Source organism: Trichomycterus rosablanca, chromosome 12 (assembly GCF_030014385.1).
Source record: "Trichomycterus rosablanca isolate fTriRos1 chromosome 12, fTriRos1.hap1, whole genome shotgun sequence".
Taxonomy (NCBI): domain Eukaryota; kingdom Metazoa; phylum Chordata; class Actinopteri; order Siluriformes; family Trichomycteridae; genus Trichomycterus; species Trichomycterus rosablanca.
Genome location: NC_085999.1, coordinates 6,716,720 through 6,740,320, shown reverse-complemented (window position 1 = coordinate 6,740,320; position 23,601 = coordinate 6,716,720). Strand labels below are relative to the sequence as shown.

The window sequence follows — 23,601 nt, the reverse complement described above, 5'->3', positions numbered from 1 at the left end:
TAGAAGACATTGTTTAGATGAATTGGATATGTTTTAATAACCGTATTAATGCAACAATGTGCAGCATGCATTAGGTTTTTGAATGTAATAGCCTATAATTTCTAATATTATATATCACTATAGATTAAAGAGTATAGTTGAATTACATTGCTATATAAATGTGTATCTAGATTGGTATAACTGTTGTATTGTTTTTGCTAGGTGCATCTTTAGAGTCGGTGGATAAGGAGGGGTTAACGCCTCTCAGCTGGGCGTGCTTGAAGGGACATAAGAATGTTGTACAGTTTCTGGTGGAGAAAGGAGCAGTTATAGATCATTCGGACAAGAATGGACGCACTCCTCTGGACCTGGCGGCATTCTACGGAGACTCAGACATTGTGAGTTATCTGGAAAAAAGAACATTTATATACAATATTATAAATATAATTTAGACTAGCTGTAAAGTACTTATTGAACACAATAGGGTCATTAGGCAATGCTCAAAATACAGATCCTGAATGCAGCTTTTATATAAACTGTATATTATTTTAGATCAGGAGAAATGAGAACTAATTTCGAGTTATTTTATTGCACTGTTTATCAGATTCTGCTGCTGTTGCTATGCTCAGATTGTTACCAAGAACCTGGTTTGCCCTGTAGTGTTTATTGTATTGTGGTGTGTGTGTGTGTGTGTGTGTGCGCATGCAGGTACATTATCTGGTGGAGAGAGGAGCTGTGATTGAACATGTGGATTTAAGTGGTATGAGGCCCCTCGATCGGGCTATAGGCTGCAGAAACACTTCAGTGGTGGTCACATTACTCAAGAAAGGAGCCAAACTAGGTGAATTTATTTATTGTTTGTGGGAAAGTTTATGACTATAACAGCTTTCAGGAAAAAGGCTTTTTACAAGATTTCGGTGTGTGCCTGTTGGAATTTGTGACGATTTAGTCAGAACAGCATTTGTGAGGTTAATGATTTTAATTTGGACTTATAATATCACTCTTAAACAGAGCTGGTCAGTGGGTTGTGTGGGATGGATTACATAAATTATTTAAATTTGTCCCACAGCATCAATGATAACAGACAAAGTGATGCTACTAAAGCTAGTGTGACTTCTGCTTCACATCCAACACACTCCCTTAGCTGTCTAACTCACTGTGTTTGTTTTTAAGCTTAGTGTTAAAAAAGCAGTAGAGCTTGGAAAGGCATTTTGACAACCCACCCTAACTGACACAAACTATAATAATCACTCTCGGGAAAAATTTAGAAGCTAGCCTTGTGTTAGTGGTATTATTCTTGTAAATAATGGTTTACCACAAAGAAAGGTATGGATACATGCAAGGGTTTGTGGTTTTCCAATTCAATGAATGCAACAACATGTTAGCAGAACAGTTGGATGTTTCCAAAGTCTGTTACTTTGTCCTAAAATGCCCCATATAGTACTGTTATTGAGGAAAATTGTAGCTCATGAATGAATTTCCAGACATCCGCTAACGTGATAGCTATGCATTCTCTCTGACAACTGCAGCAGTGATCGTTAACAGCAGCCTCATTGGCAGTGAGTTAAACAATACCAGCTCTATTATAACAACTTCACCAGAAAACAAGTCATTACAACACCAGAGTTATGAATCCTATTCACACACTCTACCAGGGTTAATCTCTTTATATAAATAGCATAATGTGGTAGATGTGGACTGGAATTTTCTGTGCACGAGGTTAAACTGTTCATGATGAATTTAATTATGTCATAGATTCATAGTCTGTGTTCCATCCTGCCTTTCCATTTCCATTCAGTTATAGCTACATACAGTATGTTAAGGGTACCTGTCTGAAAGCTTCGTTTTTGAGATACTCATCAGTAGTCTATTGATTTATGTGTGAATATTTGTTTTATTATTATTGTATTGGTATTGTTAATTGAATATCACTAGATTATCTATTCTGAGAATGACTTTCAAACCAGTGGCAGCCCTTTTCCGTTGGTCAGAAAAAAAACAGCTACCTAGTTGGCTAAGTAAAGCTAACTAGCAAGCCTGCCTTACCCTGTATTTCTTTGTACTCTGGAAAATATGGTATATAAAAGAATGGTCACCTCAGAAACTATAGTTCAATAGAAAATGTCATCTTCTGTTCCAAGAGACAATATTACTATTTTAAAGCACTTGCAATGTTAGAAAAATGCTGTCCTGCTAGGCAGCTGTCCTCTGTTTGATACACATGATGAATCTGTAACAAGAAGATCAGACCTATAGAGTCTAGGATGCTTTTGCACTTCAGATCTTTTTCTCTTTGTTGCATTATGAATTTCTGCCTTTGTATGTCTCTGATTTCTACTCTTGTTTCACACTTTTCTCTCTCTTAACTGCATTCAATAAAACCCACATTAAGGCTACAGAACATCACCTTATGATCGAACAGGTACAGTCTTTAGGTAACTTTACTCTGTACCACTATCACAGTCAAGCTTTAATTATTCAACATTGAAAGATTTAATTTAACAAGCGTTTTTTTCTCAATCCCTAACATAGGTAATGCTGCCTGGGCCATGGCTACGTCAAAGCCTGACATCCTTATCATTCTGCTACAGAAACTTATGGAGGAAGGCAATTTGCTCTACAAGGTAGGAGCTAAATAAAGTATTCATACCAGAAGATAAAACAGATTCTGTGATTATATATCAGTCATACAGAAATGTTCAACTAATTGAAAGATCTTTTTTAAACTGTATTTTTGGCCATGGTGGCTTGGTGGGTAGCACTGTCACCTCACACTTAAAAGATCCTGGGTCTGTGTCCTTTCTATGTGGAGTTAGCATGTTCTCCCCATGTCTGTGTGGGTTTTCTCTGGGAACTCCGGTTTCCTCCTACAGTCCAAAGACATGCAAGTGAGGTGAATTGAGGTGAGGTGATACAAAATTTATGTTAAACTTGAACTAATGAATCATGTGTAACCTGTAACTTCACGTCCTGTCAGGAATGGAACCAAAGTGTAAAACATGTAGGAGTGTTTTGCTTACCCCTCTAAAACTAGCATTCTGTTAATTCTGCATTTGACACAAGCTATCAATTCAAATGTATTTAAGTGATGTGTTTTTAACACTGGTGCTTAAATTCAGAAGCACTCACTATGTTCACAAGCTTAACATCAGAGAACAGTTTAAAGAAAATGAAAGCAGATGGTGTTTGTGTGTGTTTGATTGGTTTATTGATTGCTGTGTGACATTTAAGAGATTGATGCAAGTGTCGGAGAGACGGGAAACACTGCTGTAAAAAGTGATTGATGCTGGGGCTGTGTAAGAGGCTCTGTGTAACTGCTGATTATCTGATTGCTCTACTCTATTTGTTTTTGGCTTCTTCTTACCCGTTTACGCTCTATTTTCAAACTTTGTCTCTCAGAGAGGGAAGATGAAGGAAGCAGCTCAGCGGTATCAGTATGCACTGAGAAAGTTTCCCAGAGAGGGCTTTGGTGAAGAGTTAAAGGCGTTTCGAGAGCTGCGAGTTTCTTTATTTCTCAACCTCTCACGCTGTCGCAGAAAAACTAATGTAAGCATGACTCTTTCTTCTGGTATACTTCAAGTAAAGCTTTAAAATGATTCTCAGCTGGCACAGTGGTCTAATGTGCTACCAGCACCACCGAGATCTTGAGTGCTATCAGCAGACGCTATTTGCTGTGTCTGAAGAAGCGATGGTTGAATTGGTTCCATAGATGGATGCACTGTTGGCTGGTCGGGGTGCTTGCACGAGAGATAGCTGATTTACAGATAGTGAAGCACGACTCTCCACGTGCAATACTGCTCATATTGATAAGCAAATCAACAGGTAAATTGGAAATTAGACAAGAAAATGCACAAAATAAAATGTTAAAATACCTCATTCCTAATCCTTATTTTATTACTCCCAGCCTCATTGTGCTTGAATGTGCAGTGAGTAAAATGAATGAATTTGAAAATCCACAATCTAATGAAAAAGGTAAACGTATATATTTATCATTAAGTGAAACCCCTAGTTGCTAGCACATCTGTATTCAGTCAAAAGTATTTGGTGGTTTGGTTTACAATACTACATGTGTTTTTTTGAACGACACGGTGGTTAAGTGGGTAGCACAGTTGCCTCACAGCAAGAAGGTCCTGGGTTCGATCCCCAGGTGGGGCAGTCCGTGTCCTTTCTGTGTGGAGTTTGCATGTTCTCCCCGTGTCCACGTGGGTTTCCTCCGGGTGCTCCGGTTTCCTCCCAGTCCAAAGACATGCAAGTGAGGTTAATTGGACACACTAAATTGTCCACAACTGTGTTCGATATAATCTTGTGAACTGATAAACCTTGTGTAACCAGTAACTACCGTTCCTGTCATGAATGTAACCAAAAGTGTAAAACATGACGTTAAAATCCTAATTAATTAACTAACTAACGTGTTTTTTTCACTGTGTGTATTTTTTCACTTAAGTGCTGTAGGTTAAAGCTTGTTTGTCAAGCACCCATTAAACAATGATAAATACTTATTGTAGAGCCAATCTTCCACTCTACAGGTTTGACAGCTTACAATTAATCACATCAGCACGGTCAGGAACAAAGTCTGATTAATTACAATATCTATTATTCTGACTAATATTAATCTCACCTGGTGGAAATTGATGGAAATGAACTACAAACAGCACAAACAATTTTTCTTGTTTGGATGGTGATTGATCCTTTGACACGAGCCACAATATCAGAGTACTGTAGTATAGGTTTACTTTTTATTTACAAAATTGTTTGTAGACACTGTTCTGCTCCTTCATGCAGGACTTTGGTCTGGCTGAGGAATTTGCCACAAAAGCACTGGAACTGAAGCCTAAATGTTATGAAGCGTACTACGCTCGAGCTCGAGCCAAGAGGAGCAGCAGGTAAAGGATTACACCTGACTTAACAAAAAAAAAAAAAAAAAAAAAAAACCACTTATTTTCTCTTATATTCAAGTTTACAATCATGTTTCTTTTTTTACTTACAGGCAGTTCACCGCAGCGTTAGCTGACTTAAACGAGGCAAGCAAGCTGTGCCCCAACAATCGAGAAATTCGCCGTCTCCTGGCTCGAGTGGAAGAGGAGTGTAAACAAATGCAGCGTGCCCTGAAACAGCAGGGGACAATGAACCAGCTCTCAGTGTCTCACAACTCGGACCATGAGCATGAACATGATGAGGACGATGAGGAGGTCACTGAGGACAGCTCAGTGAGAGATCTACATGAGGAGCAGGAGGAGTCTTCACCACTGGACCACAGAGCTGAGGGCTGGTCTCAAAACTTCTACTCTTTTAACAGGACACTACCCGAGTCGAATTCTCCTCCTCCTCACAGACAGAGCCAGCGGCAGCATCAGAGAGAGTCTGTAACCCACAAGAGTCTAATACTGCAGCCCACCAAACAAGCCCAGATCATCAAAACTAACCAGCACCTGAGCTCCACGTGTCCAGGGGGCAACAAGAGCTCATCCAGCCCGCTCCCTGGCCGCCACATGCTAAAAGCTGGGCCAGACATTGACATCAGCCATCCAGTTTGTGCTAGTGAAGACAGAGGACACTTGTCCACTGCTACGGCTTACCATGATGGTGAAGGAGTCCTTCTGTCTCAGGTATATGTGTCATCCAGCAGCATCAGGGCTCCAGAGACACTTTTAGCCCATTCTGTGAGCTCTTTAGAGGGTCTGGCTCTGTCGTCAGGAGCTCAAGGACAGGAGCCGAGGAAGGAATGTGCCCTGGGAGCAGGATCAGGCTCTGGATCTCAGCCTGGCAGTATGAGAGTGTCCAGTTCTACAAGCAGTCTGGCTTCCAGCAGCAGTCTGTCAGACAGCGGCAAGCTCCAGGGCCCAGATGTTCGCACCAAAACCAGTGTGGACAAGAACAAAGAGTACAAACCTCGACCTTTCATGGGTATTATGGACAAAACAGCTCGATTTCAGCAGCAGCAGCAGCAGCAGCAGCAGCAGCAGCATCTGCAAGGCCAGCAGTCAATGTCACGGGTCTGGCAAAGTCACCCAGAGAGTCATGGCATGTCCACTGCAGGAGTGAACAGTGAGCTGGCTTTCCTAAAACCAGGCACATCTTACTCTGAGCAGCTAAAGACCTCCTCTCAGGGAGCCACTTTAGGAAGCCTGCACAATGGCAACCTGCATTGTACAGCATTTAGTGATCAGTTCTGCCAATCGGTTACCAAGCCAGCAGTGACCATGGCACATTCCTACACGGACAGCAAGCCCACACATCCCGGCTTAAGCCGAGATAATCCTGCCATTCATGTAGCTTCAATGAAACCAAAGCGATCCTTTATTGAATCAAATGTATAGATATAATACAGTCAGAAAGCCACTGTTTCATTTCTCTCATGTAAACACATTCACACGCCTTTAAATATTCAATCAAGTGGTTTTGTTCCCCTCCACGTTAAGCCTTTACAACATAACCAGGGCACCAGCAAATTTGTACCAGTGATAATAGAATGTTTACTAGTAAAAGTTACATAGTTAAACTAAATTATCATACACAGTTTCTAGAGTAGTAAACATTTCTACCCATTTCTTATTCATGCATTTTAATTAAGATAAAATATAACATTAACACATTTCATTTAGTTACTACTTAAAGTCTTGTTATATTTCCACTTTTCTATTTTTCAATTTTTGATACAGAGGAATATATCAGGACTTTTCTTCTTTTATTTTAATGGGACCAACATTTTCACTAGGATCCATTTACCTGTTTCATTACCATTTTACTTCATTTACAGATTCATTTGGCTGCTGCTGGCTCACCTTACTTTAGCCACACAGGAAATAAATCAGTGCAAAAGAACGCACAGAGACCCACGCTCAGCACTTTACACAGCATCACTGCAACACTCATAATGCACACAGAACATGTATCTTTGGAGGATCACACTGTCAATACTACATTATATCACTGGTGCTGAAACAAAGTCTAGTCTAGAGTTTATTAATGAAAGTGCAAAATTGATATAAAGATGTGTAACCTCTAATGCAGTGCATTCTGGGACTGGTGTTAGAATGGCAGGTTATTAGCAGTATAAACTGTTGCTAAACTGCATCAGAGAAATAAAAAGCTTTGTATATAATAACCTGTGTGTATTTTTAAAGCCTTATATTTTATGTAAAGTTGTCAGTGTATTTCACTGTATGTGTATGTTGCATTTTTATGCACGTTAGTTGTGATTTGTAACGTTACTAAATACACCCAAGTTTGTATGTTCTGTTTAAATATGTCCTATAATGTTTCAGATCTAATATTTTTTTCTTTGCTGTGCTTGTTTTGCTGTGTAGAATAATTTATTTACAGTGCCTATGGCTTGGTAATTGTAAAAGCAATATATTTTATATAGTTATTTTTGCACAGTTGCTAAAGAAATATTTCAATAAGAAGCTCTAAGGAGGAGATGTATGTTGAGGTGCATGTTACAGTGGGTGTTTCAGTAAAAGGAAATACAGTATACAGCGAGAGGCTTTGGGGCAAGAAGTTCTATTTTATATAAATATGTTAGTTGCAACAGTTGTCATGTTTCAGTAATGTGACAATTATTAATCACATGCTGTACAGATGCATTACTGCCATCACAAACAGGAAATAAACAATGCCACTGTTAAACAGCTATCCTGTACCAATGCTCTTCTGTTCAGCTTACATACATACAACTTGCATACATCTTTCATGACATTCTTTATAGATTGTATGTACACTGATCAGCCATAATATTAAAACCACCTCCTTGTTTCTACACTCATCAGCTCCACTTACCATATAGAAGCACTTTGTAGTTCTACAATTACTGACTGTAGTCCATCTGTTTCTCTACATACTGTTTTAGCCTGCTTTCACCCTGTTCTTCAATGGTCAGGACCACTGGTCACCGTCCACTCTATTAGACACTCCTATCTAGTTGGTCAACCTTGTAGATGTAAAGTCGGAGACGATCACTCATCTGTTGCTGCTGTTTGAGTTGGTCATCTTCTAGACCTTCATCAGTGGTCACAGGACGCTGCCCATGGGGCGCTGCTGGCTGGATATTTTTGGTTGTGGACTATTCTCAGTCCAGCAGTGACAGTGAGGTATTTAAAAACTCCATCAGCATTGCTGTGTCTGATCCACTCATACCAGCACAACACACACTAACACACCACCACCATGTCAGTGTCACTGCAGTGCTGAGAATGATCCACCACCTAAATAATACCTACTGGTGCTGAGAGAGTCCTGACCATTGAAGAACAGCATGAAAGGGGGCTAACAAAGCATGCAGTGAAACAGATGGACTACAGTCAGTAATTGTAGAACTACAAAGTGCTCTTATATGGTAAGTGGAGCTGATAAAATGGACAGTGAGTGTAGAAACAAGGAGGTGGTTTTAATGTTATGGCTGATCGGTGTATGTCCGTAATCCTGTAGCATTTTCAATAGTGGTGCTTATTCATATCTCACTTACTCTAGATCACATATGTAGAGACATATTTACACTATGGAACATGGCAACATTAAAATGATTTTCAGTATTATTATTTTCATTTCCATAAATAAGCTTGAAAGAGAGAAGACTACTTTTAAATAGTGAAATGTATTGCTTACCCACATGTCAAGGTCAGATTGGTATTTCATGAATCTTAAGAATTTACTTTATTCCATTTTCAAATTTATAATGGTCACATTTAGTACAGCTGACAAAATGTACAAATTCAATTTTGTACAAAAGACAGTAAGACTGGCCTACTGCAAACCACCTGCAGTTCAGCTGATTGAAAGATGTTTTGGTCTGCAAAAGCCTTCCAAAAATAACCTCCATCAGAGCAGGACTCACCATTACCATGGCTGCAATCACTGAGAAGCTTTCCAACGTCCTATAGCCATTTTAAGTGTTCTGTTGGGAGTGAAGACGGTGCTGTGGAGAGGTAAGTTGGTCATTGGACTGGAATGGTTTCCAGTGGTGATCCAGCTCTCAATCGCCGCTCTCTCATACGAGTAGCCATCTGTTTAGAGAATTCAATAATGAGCACTTACAATCCTTGATGTGTGTGATTGCTGGGTTTAATACATGGCTCTGTGCAGCAATTATCTACAGTAAAGCACAGATGCAAACAGCACAGTGTGTTTTCTCTCACTGTCTGGGGATGGGTTGCAGTAAAAAGGAAACAGGTGAAGAGGGAAGAAGCTAAATGGATCATTTTAATTTTTCTCTCTTGCTCTATATGGTCAAAATCATTTTATAAAATAGGAATTAAAAACAATTATTCAATCAATTCTGTTTTTGTATATTTTCAGTGCATTTATCATTTTTTAATGAACAACTATGCAGCTTGGAGAAGGCTACAGTCGGAAAATAGTTGATGACAGCACTGTGGTTCAAGTTTGACCCATTTCTCTTTTCATTAGAAATGCAATTACAAGATCGTTTAAATGTTCCTATCATTAGTGGCAGATTTGTCCAATAACTTGTGGTTCCAAACTTGCAGATAATTAAACCAATAGTACTGGAAAAAAACAGCATAAGCTACACATACACACGTGCAACTACTTCGAGCATTTGGAATCACATTTTTTACAGAATAAAGGTTTTAGTGGAGAATCCCATCTGGCAAGGAAAGATACATGATGCAAATTTTGCTAAATAAAAGCAAACTGCATGTTCTTTATGTCACTGGACTATTTATAAGGCACTTCATTGGTCTGTTGACTGCATGAAAGGTATAATGGTTAAATTGCAAACAACAAGATTGGGATGGAAAGGGGAAAATGCAAAAAAAAACAATCTTTCATACTATAAAGGCTTAACAAGTCTGGATTTAGTAATGGAATGACATGACTGGGCTCAAGTGGCATGTTAAAAGGCTTCATTGTTCTTGTTTGGGTCAGTTTTCTAATTACAGTCTCTGTTCTGCCCTGTGACGAACTGTCCACTTGTTTTCTGTCTTTCACCCAATGACTCAGACCCACCGCGACCATGACCAGGATAAAGCAGTGGTAAAACAAACAATGAATAAATTAATGAATGAATGAGTCTATTTTTTACTAACCTGCAGCCATGACTGGATCCCTCATTAACTCTCTTGTGATTGGACACAGGAACTCATCTGGGATGTCAGAACCCGTCAGTGCAGATTTCAGCTCCTCAATTTTTCTTATAATTTTACTCCGAAGACCCAGCGACTCTACAGACCAGAGGTATCGAGGGTTTAAACTGCACTTTAACACTAAAGTTGCCTAAAACAAAGCTATCAGATTTCCCAAAATTGTTCTTACCAACGTTCAGCTCTGTGGCCAGTATCTCTTTAGTAAGAGTGATGAGCTCAGGTCCATCAATGTTATGAGCCTTAAAGGTGTGAATCAGAGCATCAAATCCCTCTTCCTGTAGCCACGCAGCCACATCCTCCTCTGACCAATCAGTCACCAGCATTCTGGAGTGACCTAAAGACTTTTTTACTGTCCACAATAAAAAAGAAGACAGGAAATGAGAGACCTATACTGCCATTAAGACAACATCTTTTCCCAGAAAGTCCATTGTTATTTTAGCAAGAAATCTTTTTTTGTATTATTGTTAGTTAAATAAAGACTCAAGAGAATAAACAAACCACAGATTCATGTACTATTGCATTTTACAAAATTTCCCAACCGTTCCAAAAATGAAATAACAATATAGACAGTTTGACTAGTTAAAGAATTACTCATTTATTCTACAACTGTATTCCAGCATTTCTTTCCTTATCATTCTGTCACAGTCTCTGAATTTGAGGAGCTGAGCTCAGCCTGACTTATAAACAACCATAAATAAGCTCTACTCATCCTCTTTCCATCAATCTGTTTCTCACCCACAGTCTGTCAGACGTGTAAAATCTCTATATTTCTTAAGTCCAATTTTGCTTAAAACACAGACAAAAATCACCACGTTCATCTCATGTGCATCTACATTTCATGACTTTCAGCATTTAATTATTTATTACTTCTTTATTGCAGGGCATCATTGGATTTAATAAGAAATTTTAAGGGCAGCATTAAAAGGCACTGGAATGATGTATCTCTTACCTTGACTTGCAGTTTTTGGTAGATCAGCTAAAAAAGAAAAAGAAAACAGTGAAATCCTCAACAAAGAAGACTTAAGGAACAACAGGTTCTCCCATCTTTGCACACGACTTTTAGAGCTCTTCTATGGTGACCATTAGGTTTTTTCTTACCTTCCTGATCAAGGCCCTTCTTACACAGGTGCCAACTTTAGCAAAGTTTAAGGCTGTGCCAATCTTTTTTATTTTCATTATTATAAGCCTTAGATATTATTATATATCCTTGCCCTAAACCACGCCTTTCCGCACCTGATCGAAAGATTCATAGACAGTTCATGAGACCTCATGGCTTGGTGTTTAATCTGACAATGCAGTGTAAATTGTGGCTATAGACCATATATATGTCCAGTCATTTAAACTTGCAACAGGTGGACGCCAGTTGAGTTCTAGACACATCTCAAAAAGAGCAAACATGATGTACATCACCATTATTTGGAGTGCCAAAGCAAAGGGTTCGAACACTTAGAAATTTTAGTTTTTTAATTCATTTTCAAAAAAACCTCTAAAAACATGTTTTACTTTGACATTGTGGGTGAATAAGTGTAGAACGATGAGTTAATTATGTGCCAAATATGTCTATTCAAAATCTAATCAAACACATTTTGAATCCACTGAAAAAAATAATATTACAAACAGATAACACGTCATATGTTAATATGCAAGATCTGTGTATCAGTTTGAATCAAACATACAATATGAGAGTTTCGATTGATTACATTTTGAATTACAGCAGCAAGGTGTTATTAGGTGGAAGTGGTCAAATCTTAGCAGATAAATTTTCTTTGTAAAATGTCTTTACAACTTACTTGGCAAAGCATCTCCTATTTTCCAAATACTGACTGTTTTATCCATGGAGCCAGTGGCCAGCAGTAGCTCAGTGGGGGAAAATGCACAGGCTGTTACATACCTACAGTACAGAAAAAGACAAAAATGGACATTTTCAGCCAGATTTGCCATTTTCTAACTTATGTTTGAAAGGTGCAAAACAGTCATAACTGTAACTTGTTTTAGATTAATTGTTATGAGTCCTGGGTTGCTTTTCTGCCTTCCTTGGTTGTAAAGAGTGCTTATTTGAGTTACTGTAGCTTTCCTATCAGCTCAACCTAGTGTGATCATATTTATATTTCTCACTTTAGAGTGACTTCCATCTGTTCCATGTAGCTAGTGATTCAACACAGCTTTGCAGGAAGCCAAAACAACATATGCATTGGCACACTTTGGTAACATGGTGGAGGTTTAGCTTTAAAAAGAGAATGATGGTACAACAGTGAATGTCTGGGCATTGGTGTGGCGCAGAGGTCTATATGTTATCATGCCACCACGGAGGTTTCCAGCTCGAATCCCAGTTAGCAATCGGTTGTGCGCTTGCACAGACACGATTGGATGTGCCTGAAGGGAAAATGGACAAACAAGTTTCTCATTTTTGCTGCAACTGCGGCCTCTGCTTGCTGGCTGACCCCCTATACAGCGCATAAAAGGACGCAGTAGGAATGGTAGGTATGGCAATTGCCTGAATTGAGTGGTGTGTGCTGTATAGATTTTCTGTGTAGCAACATTAAGTGTAAACTAGACTTTAGAAAATGCAAGCAAAAAAGACAGTTAAAAAGCAGAGGGGTCAGGAAGAGGTCAGCTGTGAGGATCACAGTGGGATAGAGGGTAAAGCAGGTGAGTATCACACTCACCTCTCATGCTGTGTTATACAGTGCAACACAACTCCTTCATTCTGCAAACAACACACACGTTTACGTTGACCCTGTTACTTATATTTTGCATCTTGGTGAAGTTTGATATAATAGTAACACCAGAAATCTTTAACAAACTAGTTTACTCACCGCATCATATATAACCACAGTTTTATCCACCGAACTGCAGAATGACAAAAAAATAACATGGAAATACAGTTAGACAGAGTGAATAATGAAACAGTGTGTTACTTAGTTTTGTAAATCTTTAGCCATTAAATCACAAGTTCTAACAAAGGGAACAGATTGTGACATGTCAGGTCCCCCTAGTGGTTTAAAAGTCCAAGAAAATAATATTGAGTGATACTCACCCAGACACAATGATGTGTCCATCAAATGAAAAAGCACAGGACAGAACAGGGAGTGACTGCGCACTCAGAGTATAGAGAAGCTTTATACTGCAACCTGCAACACAAACACACAGGAAACTCCACAACATGCACACAAGAGACAAATGTACACCATACAGTTATCGTCTAAAACACAGGAATTAGGCTTGGATGCATATTTTCTGTGCTAGGATTTTGTGCTAGAACCGTTTTTACATTTATTATTATTATTTAATGAAGACACAAAGAGAATTTACAAATGACCACTTTCGGATTTTATTTGCATTTTACAGACATGCCCTAATGGTAACCCTACCTAAGAGAAGCATTATCAGAAGACAGCCTAACAAAATCAATTAACACAAAAAAAAGAAATGATTCAAGTGGAATCCATGACAAATATTAGGGGTTAACTCAAATTTGATTCTCTGAGAGAATTTAATCTCAGTCGTAATACCCATCAGCACATGTAAAATCAAAGGAGAGTGAATGTAATTTTTTGCTTGCAGAAACACCGCAATAGAAGCTGTCTGAAGTTTTAGAACAGATCAGCTCTATCGGTTCTATTCTACATAAACAGTTCTGTAGTGATAGTAATGCTGTCAAATACAGGGAGTAGAAGTAAAAAATGTAAAATGCAAGAAATACAAGAAGATATATACACCCATCAGCCATAATATGAAAACCAGCTCCTTGTTTCTACACACACTGTCCATTTTATCAGATCCACTTACCATATAGGAGCACTTTGTAGTTCTACAATTACTGACTGTAGTCCATCTGTTTCTCTGCATGCTTTGTTAGCCCCCTTTCATGCTGTTCTTCAATGGTCAGGACCCCCACAGGACCACCACAGAGCAGGTATTATTTGGGTGGTGAATCATTCTCAGCACTGCCGTGACACTGACATGGTGGTGGTGTGTCAGTGTGTGTTGTGCTGGTATGAGTGGATCAGACACAGAAATGCTGTTGGAGTTTTTAAACACCTCACTGTCACTGCTGGACTGAGAATAGTCCACCAACCAAAAATATCCAGCCAACAGCGCCCCGTGGGCAGCGTCCTGTGACCACTGATGAAGGCCTAAAAGATGACCAACTCAAACAGCAGCAATAGATGAGCGATCGTCTCTGACTTTACATCTACAAGGTGGACCAACCAAGTAGGAATGTCTAATAGAGTGGACAGTGAGTGGACACGGTATTTAAAAACTCCAGCAGCGCCGCTGTGTCTGATCTGCTCATACCAGCACAACACACACTAACACACCACCACCATGTCATTGTCACTGCAGTGCTGAGAATGATCCACCACCTAAATACTTAAATTTCACTTCAATACTTTACACCTGTGTAGCTAACATAACCCTGCAGTTGGATTAGATCACTCTGATGGACAGGGTAAATAATCCTCTTTTCCAGACAGCAACATGCATGTTTTAATACCGAGTTTTGTACTTGTTGGTTGAATGAGATTATTGTCAGCATGCTACAGAAACTAATAAAACCTATCAGAGGACAGAAGTCATAAATATTCCATCCACACATTGCACAACCAATTTCCAGAGAAAAACAATATCATATCCCAGCACCCCCATGACTGACTGCTGCTTATTCTTGTATATGTGTGTGTGTGTGTGTGTTCACACAATTTATTCGAAGCAAACGCCTGTCTTGGAAAGTCCCAGCAGGAAGTGACAAGGGATGTACGCCTTAGTCAACCACAACCATTACTATAGCAACAGAAAATGAATGGCAGTAAATGACCTGCACAAGCAAGCACATTCTAATAAATAAGAAGCACTCACACCTTCATAACATGGAAAGTATTTTTTAGAGAACATTCCAAGCCAGCAAATACTTGAGCATGCCATCCCATCTCCCACATCAGTATAAGATGTCAATCACGTCAGTGCCAGGAAAGGTCAGAAAGATCAATAAGAGTAGAAATATGACTACCCAGGTCAAAGGGCACTTTAAATTTTCTACACCTAGAGCAAAACTCATCTGCTTAAAACAGAAGTGGAAACATGAGCTGTTTTCACATGACCATGTTTTAGCTAGTTTTGACGGAAAAAACTGACGTCAATCTCTCTGTGCCAAAAATAATATGGACCATCCAAATGATCAAACAAATCTTTTCTTTGTACTTTTGCCAGTTAAATAAAGATTCAAAAGAATGTACTAATGTTTTTATATCATTATAAAATGCCCAAATTTTATATTTTAATATTTCTTTCTTTTTTATGCATTTTCTCTCCATTTTCCTCCCGATTTAACGCACTCAATTTGTCTTCCGCTGCTGAGAGATGCCAGATTGCATCCGAGGAGAGCACATCGCTGTACACCCTCTTCTCGTCCCTGCATTCTTCAGAGGAGTCTCTTCCGTCAATCAGGGTCCTTACACAGCATATAAAGACCCACTCAACAACACATAGTCCGGCAACCACCCTGCAGATACAGCGGCCAATTAGTATCTGCTGCAGGCACTGCCAATTATGCCCGCCAGATGGCGCCCAGCCGACTGAAGGCAACGGCGAGTTTCGAACCAAGGTGTTCAGAATCTTGCCGTTGGTGTTCTAGTGGAATATCCCGCTGCCCCACCTGGGCGCAATATTTATTTCTATAAAAATACATTTAGTATAACTGCATGCATGTCTTTTTTAAAAAATCTATAAAAATCACTACAATTTATTTAAGTTGTAACTAGCCAAAAAACGTATGATGGCTATTATTGATTACGAAAAAACGTGAACATTTGCATCCCTAGAAAATAGACTATATCCTACCTCCAACCTCCAAACTTATTTCACTCTATCAAAAAACCCTTTATAAATACCACAGCCTACTATTAACATTAAGCCCAATGAAGCTTAATTTTTCTGAATGAAATGTTAGCAGCAGTTGTATAGATTATGCCAGAGTAGAGCCATCTACAAAGCATGAGGGATAGTAATAGAATACTGTCAGTATGAAGTGAGAGGGTTATATTATGCACAATTAAATAGAAAACAAATAAAGTATTTTGAAGTAATCCTGTGTGCATTCTTGGCTGGCATTACTTTCAAGGCTACTTAACAATCAGGTCATGCTGGACTCTGTTTGTCAGGCCTATGAAGCAGCTGAGATCAAAAGACGCTGCTCTCTGAACATAGCACAGTGTGTGAGTTGTTGAGGAGAGGCACCTGCTGTTGCATGCTGGGAAATCATCCATATCTTCAGGTGGCTGTCCTGCCCACCAGATGCCAATCGAAATGTCATAACTTGGCAATCTAAAACACAAATATTAGGCAGAAAGTCAAAATGTTAAAATAAAATCACTCTATTTTGTTAGACTTAGTCAAGGCCAACATGGTACCAGCTTTAGCTGCAATAATCCTAATTATTTTAAATGTTACATAATTTATTAAGTACAAAATATACATACACATATAATGTTTATTAACATTAAACATAAACATTTTAGTTACATGGTACCATCAGCCAGTGTTTCTTTGCAACACCAACACAGGCAACACAAGCCAGTTAATGAAAATTAGTAATACCCCTCGCTGCAGTTCCTATAATGTCTCTGGTAAGCTGCGACATTTATTTAGAGCTGTAAATAGTGGTACTTACCAATATGAGTCTGTGGAGAAAACTGGCAGCAGGAGACTCCCAGGTCATGAGCCTGACTCTCTGCACACAGCGGCTTCATGGTTAGACTCCAGAATCGCAAATCTCCCAAAGTGGAGCCTGTTACAAACATCTGCCCACATGGTGAAAAGGAGCACGTCACCACGGTCCCCTCACACACCGTACCAAACCTAAAAAAAAACAGCATTCACCAACCAAACATGGCACTCATCAGAAATGAAAACAATAAAAACAAGATGAAAATGAATGTATGTATGGAAGTATGGAAGGTATTATTTTCCTAATTATAAGATCAGTTCAATACAATATAGATTTAAAAATTAGGCAGAATAACTCATCATGTCAAATAACTCACCTGTTGTCAGATTGTTCAGGTAATAATTCAGGGATTAATGATTAACCTTTCAGTAAATGTTAAATGGTTACATACACCTGTACAGTTTATGGCACACTTGGAATTTGATATGTGCAGCTTTTCTTATTCTGTGACTAAATAAACACATACACTGTGGTCAGTAAATGTATAAATGACTTACACTGGGGGTATGTTCTTACTTAAGTTTATTCTATTGTATCAGTGAAAAAAAGAAAACTTATAAAGAAACTGGGCGGCATGGTGGCTAAGTGGGTAGCACTGTCACCTCACAGCAAGAAGGTCCTGGGTTCCATCCCAAGGCGGGGCAGTCCGGGTTCTTTCTGTGTGGAGTTTGCATGTTCGCCCCGTGTCTGTGTCGGTTTCCTCCGGGAGCTCCGGTTTCCTCCCACAGTCCAAAAACATGCAGTCAGGTTAATTGGAGACACTGAATTGCTCAATAAGTGAATGGGTGTGTATGTGTGTGTCTGCCCTGCTATGGACTGGCGTCCCGTCCAGGGTGTTACTGTGTGCCTTGCACCCATTGAAAAGCTGGGATAGGCTCCAGCACCCCCCTCCCTGCGACCCTAATTGGATAAGTGGATAAGAAAATGAATGAATGAATAAAGAAACTGTGCGGCACGGTGGCTCGGTGGGTAGCACTGTTGCCTCACAGCAAGAAGGTCCTGGGTTCGATGCCCAGGCAGGGCGGTCCGGGTTCTTTCTGTGCAGAGTTTGCATGTTATCCCCGTGTCTGCGTGGGTTTCCTCCGGAAGCTCCAGTTTCCTCCCACAGTCCAAAAACATGCAGTCAGGTTAATTGGAGACACTGAATTGTCCTGTAGGTGAATGGGTGTGTGTATGTGTGTCTGCCCTGCGATGGTGCCTTGTGCCCATTGAAAAGCTGGGATAGGCTCCAGCACCACCACCCACCCACACGACCCTAATTGGATAAGCGGTTAAGAAAGTGAGTAAGTATAAAGAAACTTACACTTATGGTGAATTTATTTTAGAACATGTTTATTTGTGATTATTAGTGTTCATTTGGTCATGGGGGATTTAATACACAACTACACACTATGTGTGCAATATCTTAACTTAGTTGTATTTCTTACTGTTTTTTGCTGTCTTCCTACTGCTGTAACAAGTTAATTTCCCTAAGGGGATCAATAAAGTCTTATCTTATCTTATCTTATCTTATCTTAAATCCTTGGATTCAAACTACCATGACCTGAACACCTTGTAGGATAAATCGACAAAACACCTGTTGACAGACTGTAACTAATTAAGGGCATACTGGTTTTATTAGGCTCACTGAAAAGGAAGTTTTCCATGATTTGGGTGACTAGTGTGTGTGTGTGTGTGTCTGTGTGTGTCTGTGTGTGTGTGTGTGTGTGTGTCTGTGTCTCTGTGTGTGTGTGTCTGTGTCTGTGTGTGTCTGTGTGTGTTGTGTCTGTGTGTGTCTGTGTGTGTGTGTCTGTTGTGTGTCTGTGTCTGTGTGTGTGTGTCTGTGTGTGTCTGTGTCGTGTGTGTCTGTGTGTGTGTGTGTCTGTGTGTGTGTGTGAGTCTGTGTGTGTGTGTGTGTGTGTGTCTGTGTGTGTGTGTGTATGTGTGTGTGTGTTCTGTGTGTGTGTCTGTGTGTGTGTGTCTGTGTGTGTCTGTGTGTCTCTGTCTGTGTGTGTGTCTGTGTGTGTGTGTGTGTCTGTGTGTGTGTCTGTGTCTGTGTCTGTGTGTGTGTCTGTGTGTGTGTCTGTGTGTGTGTCTGTGTGTCTCTGTGTGTGTGTGTCTTGTGTGTTGTGTGTCTGTGTGTGTGTGTGTCTGTGTGTGTGTGTCTGTGTGTGTCTGTGTGTGTGTGTCTGTGTGTGTGTGTCTTGTGTGTGTGTCTGTGTGTGTGTGTCTGTGTGTGTGTGTCGTGTGTGTGTCTCTGTGTGTGTGTGTCTGTGTGTGTGTCTGTGTGTCTCTGTGTGTGTGTCTGTGTGTGTCTGTGTGTGTGTCTGTCTGTGTGTGTGTGTCTGTGTGTGTCTGTGTGTGTGTGTGTGTTGTGTCTGTGTGTGTGTCTGTGTGTGTGTGTGTCTCTGTGTGTGTGTGTCTGTGTGTGTGTGTCTGTGTGTGTGTGTCTGTGTGTGTGTCTGTGTGTGTGTCTGTGTGTGTGTCTGTGTGTGTGTGTCTGTGTCTGTGTGTGTGTCTGTGTGTGTGCTGTGTGTGTGTGTCTGTGTGTGTGTCTGTGTGTGTGTGTGTGTCTGTGTGTGTGTGTGTGCTGTGTGTGTGTGTGTGTGTGTGTGTGTCTGTGTGTTGTGTGTCTGTGTCTGTGTGTGTGTCTGTGTGTGTGTGTCTGTGTGTGTCTGTGTGTGTGTCTGTGTTGTGTGTCTGTGTCTGTGTGTGTGTCTGTGTGTGTGTCTGTGTGTGTGTGTCTGTGTGTGTGTCTGTGTGTGTGTCTGTGTGTGTGTCTGTGTGTGTGTCTGTGTGTGTCTGTGTGTGTGTCTGTGTGTGTGAGTCTGTGTGTCTGTGTGTGGTGTGCTGTGTGTGTGTCTGTGTGTGTGTCTGTGTGTGCTGTGTCTGTGTGTGTGTGTCTGTGTGTTGTGTGTGTGTGTCTGTGTGTGTGTGTCTGTGTGTGTTGTGTGTGTGTGTCTGTGTGTGTGTGTGTGTGTGTGTGTGTGTGTGTGTGTCTGTGTGTGTGTGTCGTGTGTGTTGTGTGTGTGTGTGTGTGTCTGTGTGTGAGTCTGTGTGTGTGTGTGTGTGTGTGTGTGTGCATCGCTCACCTGAGCAGTGTGTACGAGGGCAGGTCCCAAAGCGCCACAGTGCCATCTGAAGCAGCTGAGATGATACAGGACGAGTCCGGAGAGAAGCAGCACATTCGGACAGGACTGCGACCAGGGTGCTGCAGTTGAGCCAGAATCTGTCCTGTACTTAAACTCCACAGTATAGTGAGCGCGTCCGTGGAGCAGGAGGCCAGATAACGAGCACAGCGGCTCACAGTGCACCAGTGGACCGCGTACCCGTGTCCTCTCAGCGGGGAGAAACTCACCTCCTCAAAGTCAGCCAGACTGTACACACGTACTGTTTTATCCCCCGAACAGGTCGCCAAAATCTCCTCCGACAGACTACAGCTGTTAACATCATCACTGTGGTCACGCAAAGTGCGCAACAGTGTCGCCATTACCGCAACCGTCCACCACCCGGCAAACTGACCAAATGTCTCTCAAGTAAAAATGATTAATGATCAGCTTTACTTGATCATAAATAAAGCACCACAGTTTCAGGGTACAGCCTCAATCAAACTAACCTAAGAAGAAGCGTTTTATAATAAAAAACACAACCAGATGTTTACATTGACCGTTCCAATGATTTGGTCACGGACTTTGGTTCACTCCCAAACGGCTGCCTCCTGAACACCTAGTGCACTTGATAAAAGATGTACAATTTATGTTCAACAGCGATAAAGTCCACTTACACCTGCAATACAAAGCAAATTGACATTTAGCCCTAACCGCCCTTGGCTCCAACACTTCCTGGACTGGGAAATAATAAAAAATCACGAGTGGTCAGATAGTGGAGATAATGGTGCATAACACAGAGCTTATCACTTCATTCTGCAAACATACTTGTTTTCCATTCTAACAGATTATTAAAGGGCATTATTCTAATTCAGGCATGGCAGGGTGTGTTACCTTTCTCATCTTAGTTGCTGGTAAAATAAGTGTTGAGAACATGGGTAGAACATTACATATTAACTGCTGTACAATACAACCAACTGTTTGCACATAATACAGAAGCTCGTGTGCGCAGTTACTGTTCCAAATTACACGCGTACTTTGCAGCTTTGCAAAACCAATATGTACTTTTAAATATAGGCGAAGTAATCCCTATTAAACTAGCCCTATTTATCTGGTCACAGAGAATTGACCAGCCACCTGGTGGCTTAGTGGGTAGCACTGTCGCCTCACAGCCAGAAGGTCCTCGGTTCGATCCCCAGGTGGGGCGGTCTGGGTCCTTTCTGTGCAGAGTTTGCATGTTCTCCCCGTGTCCGAGTGGGTTTCCTCCCACAGTCCAAAAACATGCCACCAGGCTAATTGGAAACACTGAATTGTCCTATAGATACCTAGCCGCTAGATGCACAAACCAGTGCATTGTAGTGCCGGTCCCAAGCCCGGATGAATAGGGAGGGTTGTGTCAGGAAGGGCAGCCGGCATAAAAACTGTGCCAAATCCCACCGGCGACCCCTAACGGGAAGAAGCCGGAAATGCCGACCCCGTAATCGAAAAACGGGACAAAGACTGAGGAACAAGAAGTAAGTTAATCACCTACAAGGAATTGAAAGGCTATTTTCTTACAATGAATGTAAATTTGTTTATGCTTTTTTTCCCCTTTTCTCCCGACTTTTAGCGTATCCCTGTTCAACGCATTATTCCTCCACTCTGTGCAGGCGCCATTAAATCAGTCAGCAGAGCTCATAATTGCATCAGTTATGAGGTCCTTATCCGGCTCCCATGTATGTATGTATGAACAACAGCCAATCGTTGTTCTTGTAGACACCCAGCCCAGCCGGATGGCAGAGCCGAGTTTTAAACCAACGAGTTTGAAATGTCAGCTCTGGTGTTCTAGTGTGTTTTTTTTTTTACCACTGCACCACCTAAGCACCTAGACATCACAATTTAATCAGACAGGAAAAAGGCAAAAATCACAGCATAGTTTTAAATAATAATTATTTTTATTAAAAAAAGACCGTGTAACATCCATATCACCTATAGGCTTACTTTAACATCAAATGCATCCAAACATTTCCACTTACTGGAGATCAGGCCTCCACGCTCTTGTTTCCTGCTTAATATCATGTCACAGGATCTCAAGCATTTCTTATTGAGAAATGATGTGTTCTTTAATACAGATGTGATAGGGCCAATGTCTTCTAAAAAAAGTTCCTCTTTTGACTCATTGGAACACAGAACAATTTCACATTTAAAGTCACCAAATTCAGGAAGAAATTTCCTAACCTACAGTTGCAATTGAAGCTATTAAACTAACAAAAGTAGCTTAGTAGTTAAGTAGTATTTATACCTTTATACCTAAACTTTTCTGCATCTTGCTTTAAATTTGGTCTTCAACAAAAAGGTTAATGGGAAAGATGACTTTCAACAAAACATTCCTAGGGACACCAGTGGGAATATTGTCTGGAAGATCCAAACTTATGGTGCATGCCTGAGCCATGGAAAAAGCCTAAAATTTTGTCCAGAGGACTTAGCAATGTCATCAGGACAATAAAGAAAAAATCCTGTGTTACTGTAAAAGAATGACCTGATGAAGGCTGGAGCCAATGTTTTAGTAGCAACCATAAAAAACTTTATGGCTGAACTCCACAAGACACGCCACTCTTGACCAAGAAGCACAGGAGGGGTTGACTGAAATATGCCAGAAAGAATTTGGATAGGCCTGTAGAGTTTTGGGCCACCTTACCTGGGTAAACAAGGGTGACGTTTGATCAGTTGTAAAGTTGATCACATGACAATCAATCTATTAACACAATTTAATATATTTATAACAACCTGCCTGCTACCATAAAAAAACATATGGCAATATGACAACTACAATATGTTTATGCCAGTATGTTCTGTGAGCACATTTTTTAATTAGCAGGTTTGTGCAGACCTTTTGACAGTTGTATGGTACATAAAAAACTCCTTAAATACCAACTTTTCATCAAGTCAGTTTCTCAGTTCTGTTTTTGTCAAGTATACATATATAAGATCAACAACATGTCTGGGCCACACAAGCAGACAGAGCACCAAAGGCAAATGATAAATTGCATTACAAGCCTAAATAATTGGTCAATTTTATTTCCAGCCTGATACATTTAGATTAAGTCTGGTGTTATTTCTGGCAATACACTTTTATATTTAATTTTGTTTAATATCTTTATTCCATTTGTGTTCCCACTGGGATGCAAATACATCCCTTTTACCTTAGAATACTGTAATTTTTAGTAAGACACCTGAAAAAATGTCTCATCATTCCCATGAAAATGTGGACCATATATTAAGGCCAAAATTAAGAATACGATTACATAAATAGAAAAAATTTACACACTGATGCTGTGTTGTCCATGAGAACAGACATTTGCTAGTGCTAGAATGTGCTTTCCTCCAAAACACAAAGAGTTATGCCACCTCTTTCATCATGTGGTGGCTCAATGCACATGAAAGATGTCATTAACTACACTATTTGTATTAATAAAGTTAACAAGTTTGACATTGTGGATGAGGGGAAATCCCCACACCAGGAGAGCATGTCACAGTGGTGGGTGTCAACATGCAGGATAACACATCTGGAGGGGGCCACAACTGTCCGTATCCATACACTTCTGTTCCCAAATGGGTATTGGCTCACAACACGGATAGATAAAAGAAAATACTACAATGCCATCTATTTCACCCAAAGAGTAAAGCCATTCAGGTTGGCATAGATTTTGTGTCATTGGGGCTTCAT

At 40.3% G+C, this 23,601-nt stretch overlaps 2 protein-coding genes across 3 annotated transcripts in view; one reads left to right on the top strand and one right to left on the bottom strand.

The window, feature by feature from the left end:
- The window catches only part of tanc1b (tetratricopeptide repeat, ankyrin repeat and coiled-coil containing 1b), a 150,435-nt gene extending 142,823 nt beyond the window's left edge, over positions 1 to 7,612 (top strand). For both annotated transcript variants that reach the window (XM_063006489.1, XM_063006490.1), the window contains 6 exons: positions 202 to 377; positions 688 to 820; positions 2,512 to 2,603; positions 3,379 to 3,525; positions 4,762 to 4,862; positions 4,967 to 7,612. In XM_063006489.1, coding sequence (XP_062862559.1) covers positions 202 to 377; positions 688 to 820; positions 2,512 to 2,603; positions 3,379 to 3,525; positions 4,762 to 4,862; positions 4,967 to 6,296 — 1,979 coding nt within the window. In that variant the 3' untranslated portion in view covers positions 6,297 to 7,612. The remainder of the gene's footprint in view (positions 1 to 201; positions 378 to 687; positions 821 to 2,511; positions 2,604 to 3,378; positions 3,526 to 4,761; positions 4,863 to 4,966) is intronic.
- On the bottom strand, positions 300 to 20,281 carry LOC134324596 (WD repeat, SAM and U-box domain-containing protein 1-like). Its single transcript, XM_063006491.1, has 12 exons — positions 19,881 to 20,281; positions 16,753 to 16,940; positions 16,320 to 16,406; positions 13,120 to 13,213; positions 12,899 to 12,932; positions 12,749 to 12,789; positions 11,873 to 11,973; positions 11,032 to 11,058; positions 10,252 to 10,431; positions 10,026 to 10,160; positions 8,813 to 8,981; positions 300 to 386 (listed from the first exon to the last, which is right to left on the bottom strand). Exons 1-11 carry the CDS (start codon positions 20,276 to 20,278, stop codon positions 8,830 to 8,832), a joined length of 1,437 nt encoding a protein of 478 aa, XP_062862561.1. The 5' UTR covers positions 20,279 to 20,281; the 3' UTR covers positions 300 to 386; positions 8,813 to 8,829.
- Positions 20,282 to 23,601: the final 3,320 nt, after the last annotated feature.

Bases quoted from the DNA above. Each gene is read 5' to 3' on its own strand.
- LOC134324596 (XM_063006491.1), bottom strand. From the start codon at position 20,278: ATGGCGACACTGTTGCGCACTTTGCGTGACCACAGTGATGATGTTAAC. The intron at 11,059-11,872 runs GTAAGTTGTAAA...TTTCTTTTTTAG, and splicing joins AATAGGAGATGCTTTGCCAA to CTGATCTACCAAAAACTGCA. The intron at 8,982-10,025 runs GTTAGTAAAAAA...TTCTCTAAACAG, and splicing joins GGATCCAGTCATGGCTGCAG to ATGGCTACTCGTATGAGAGA.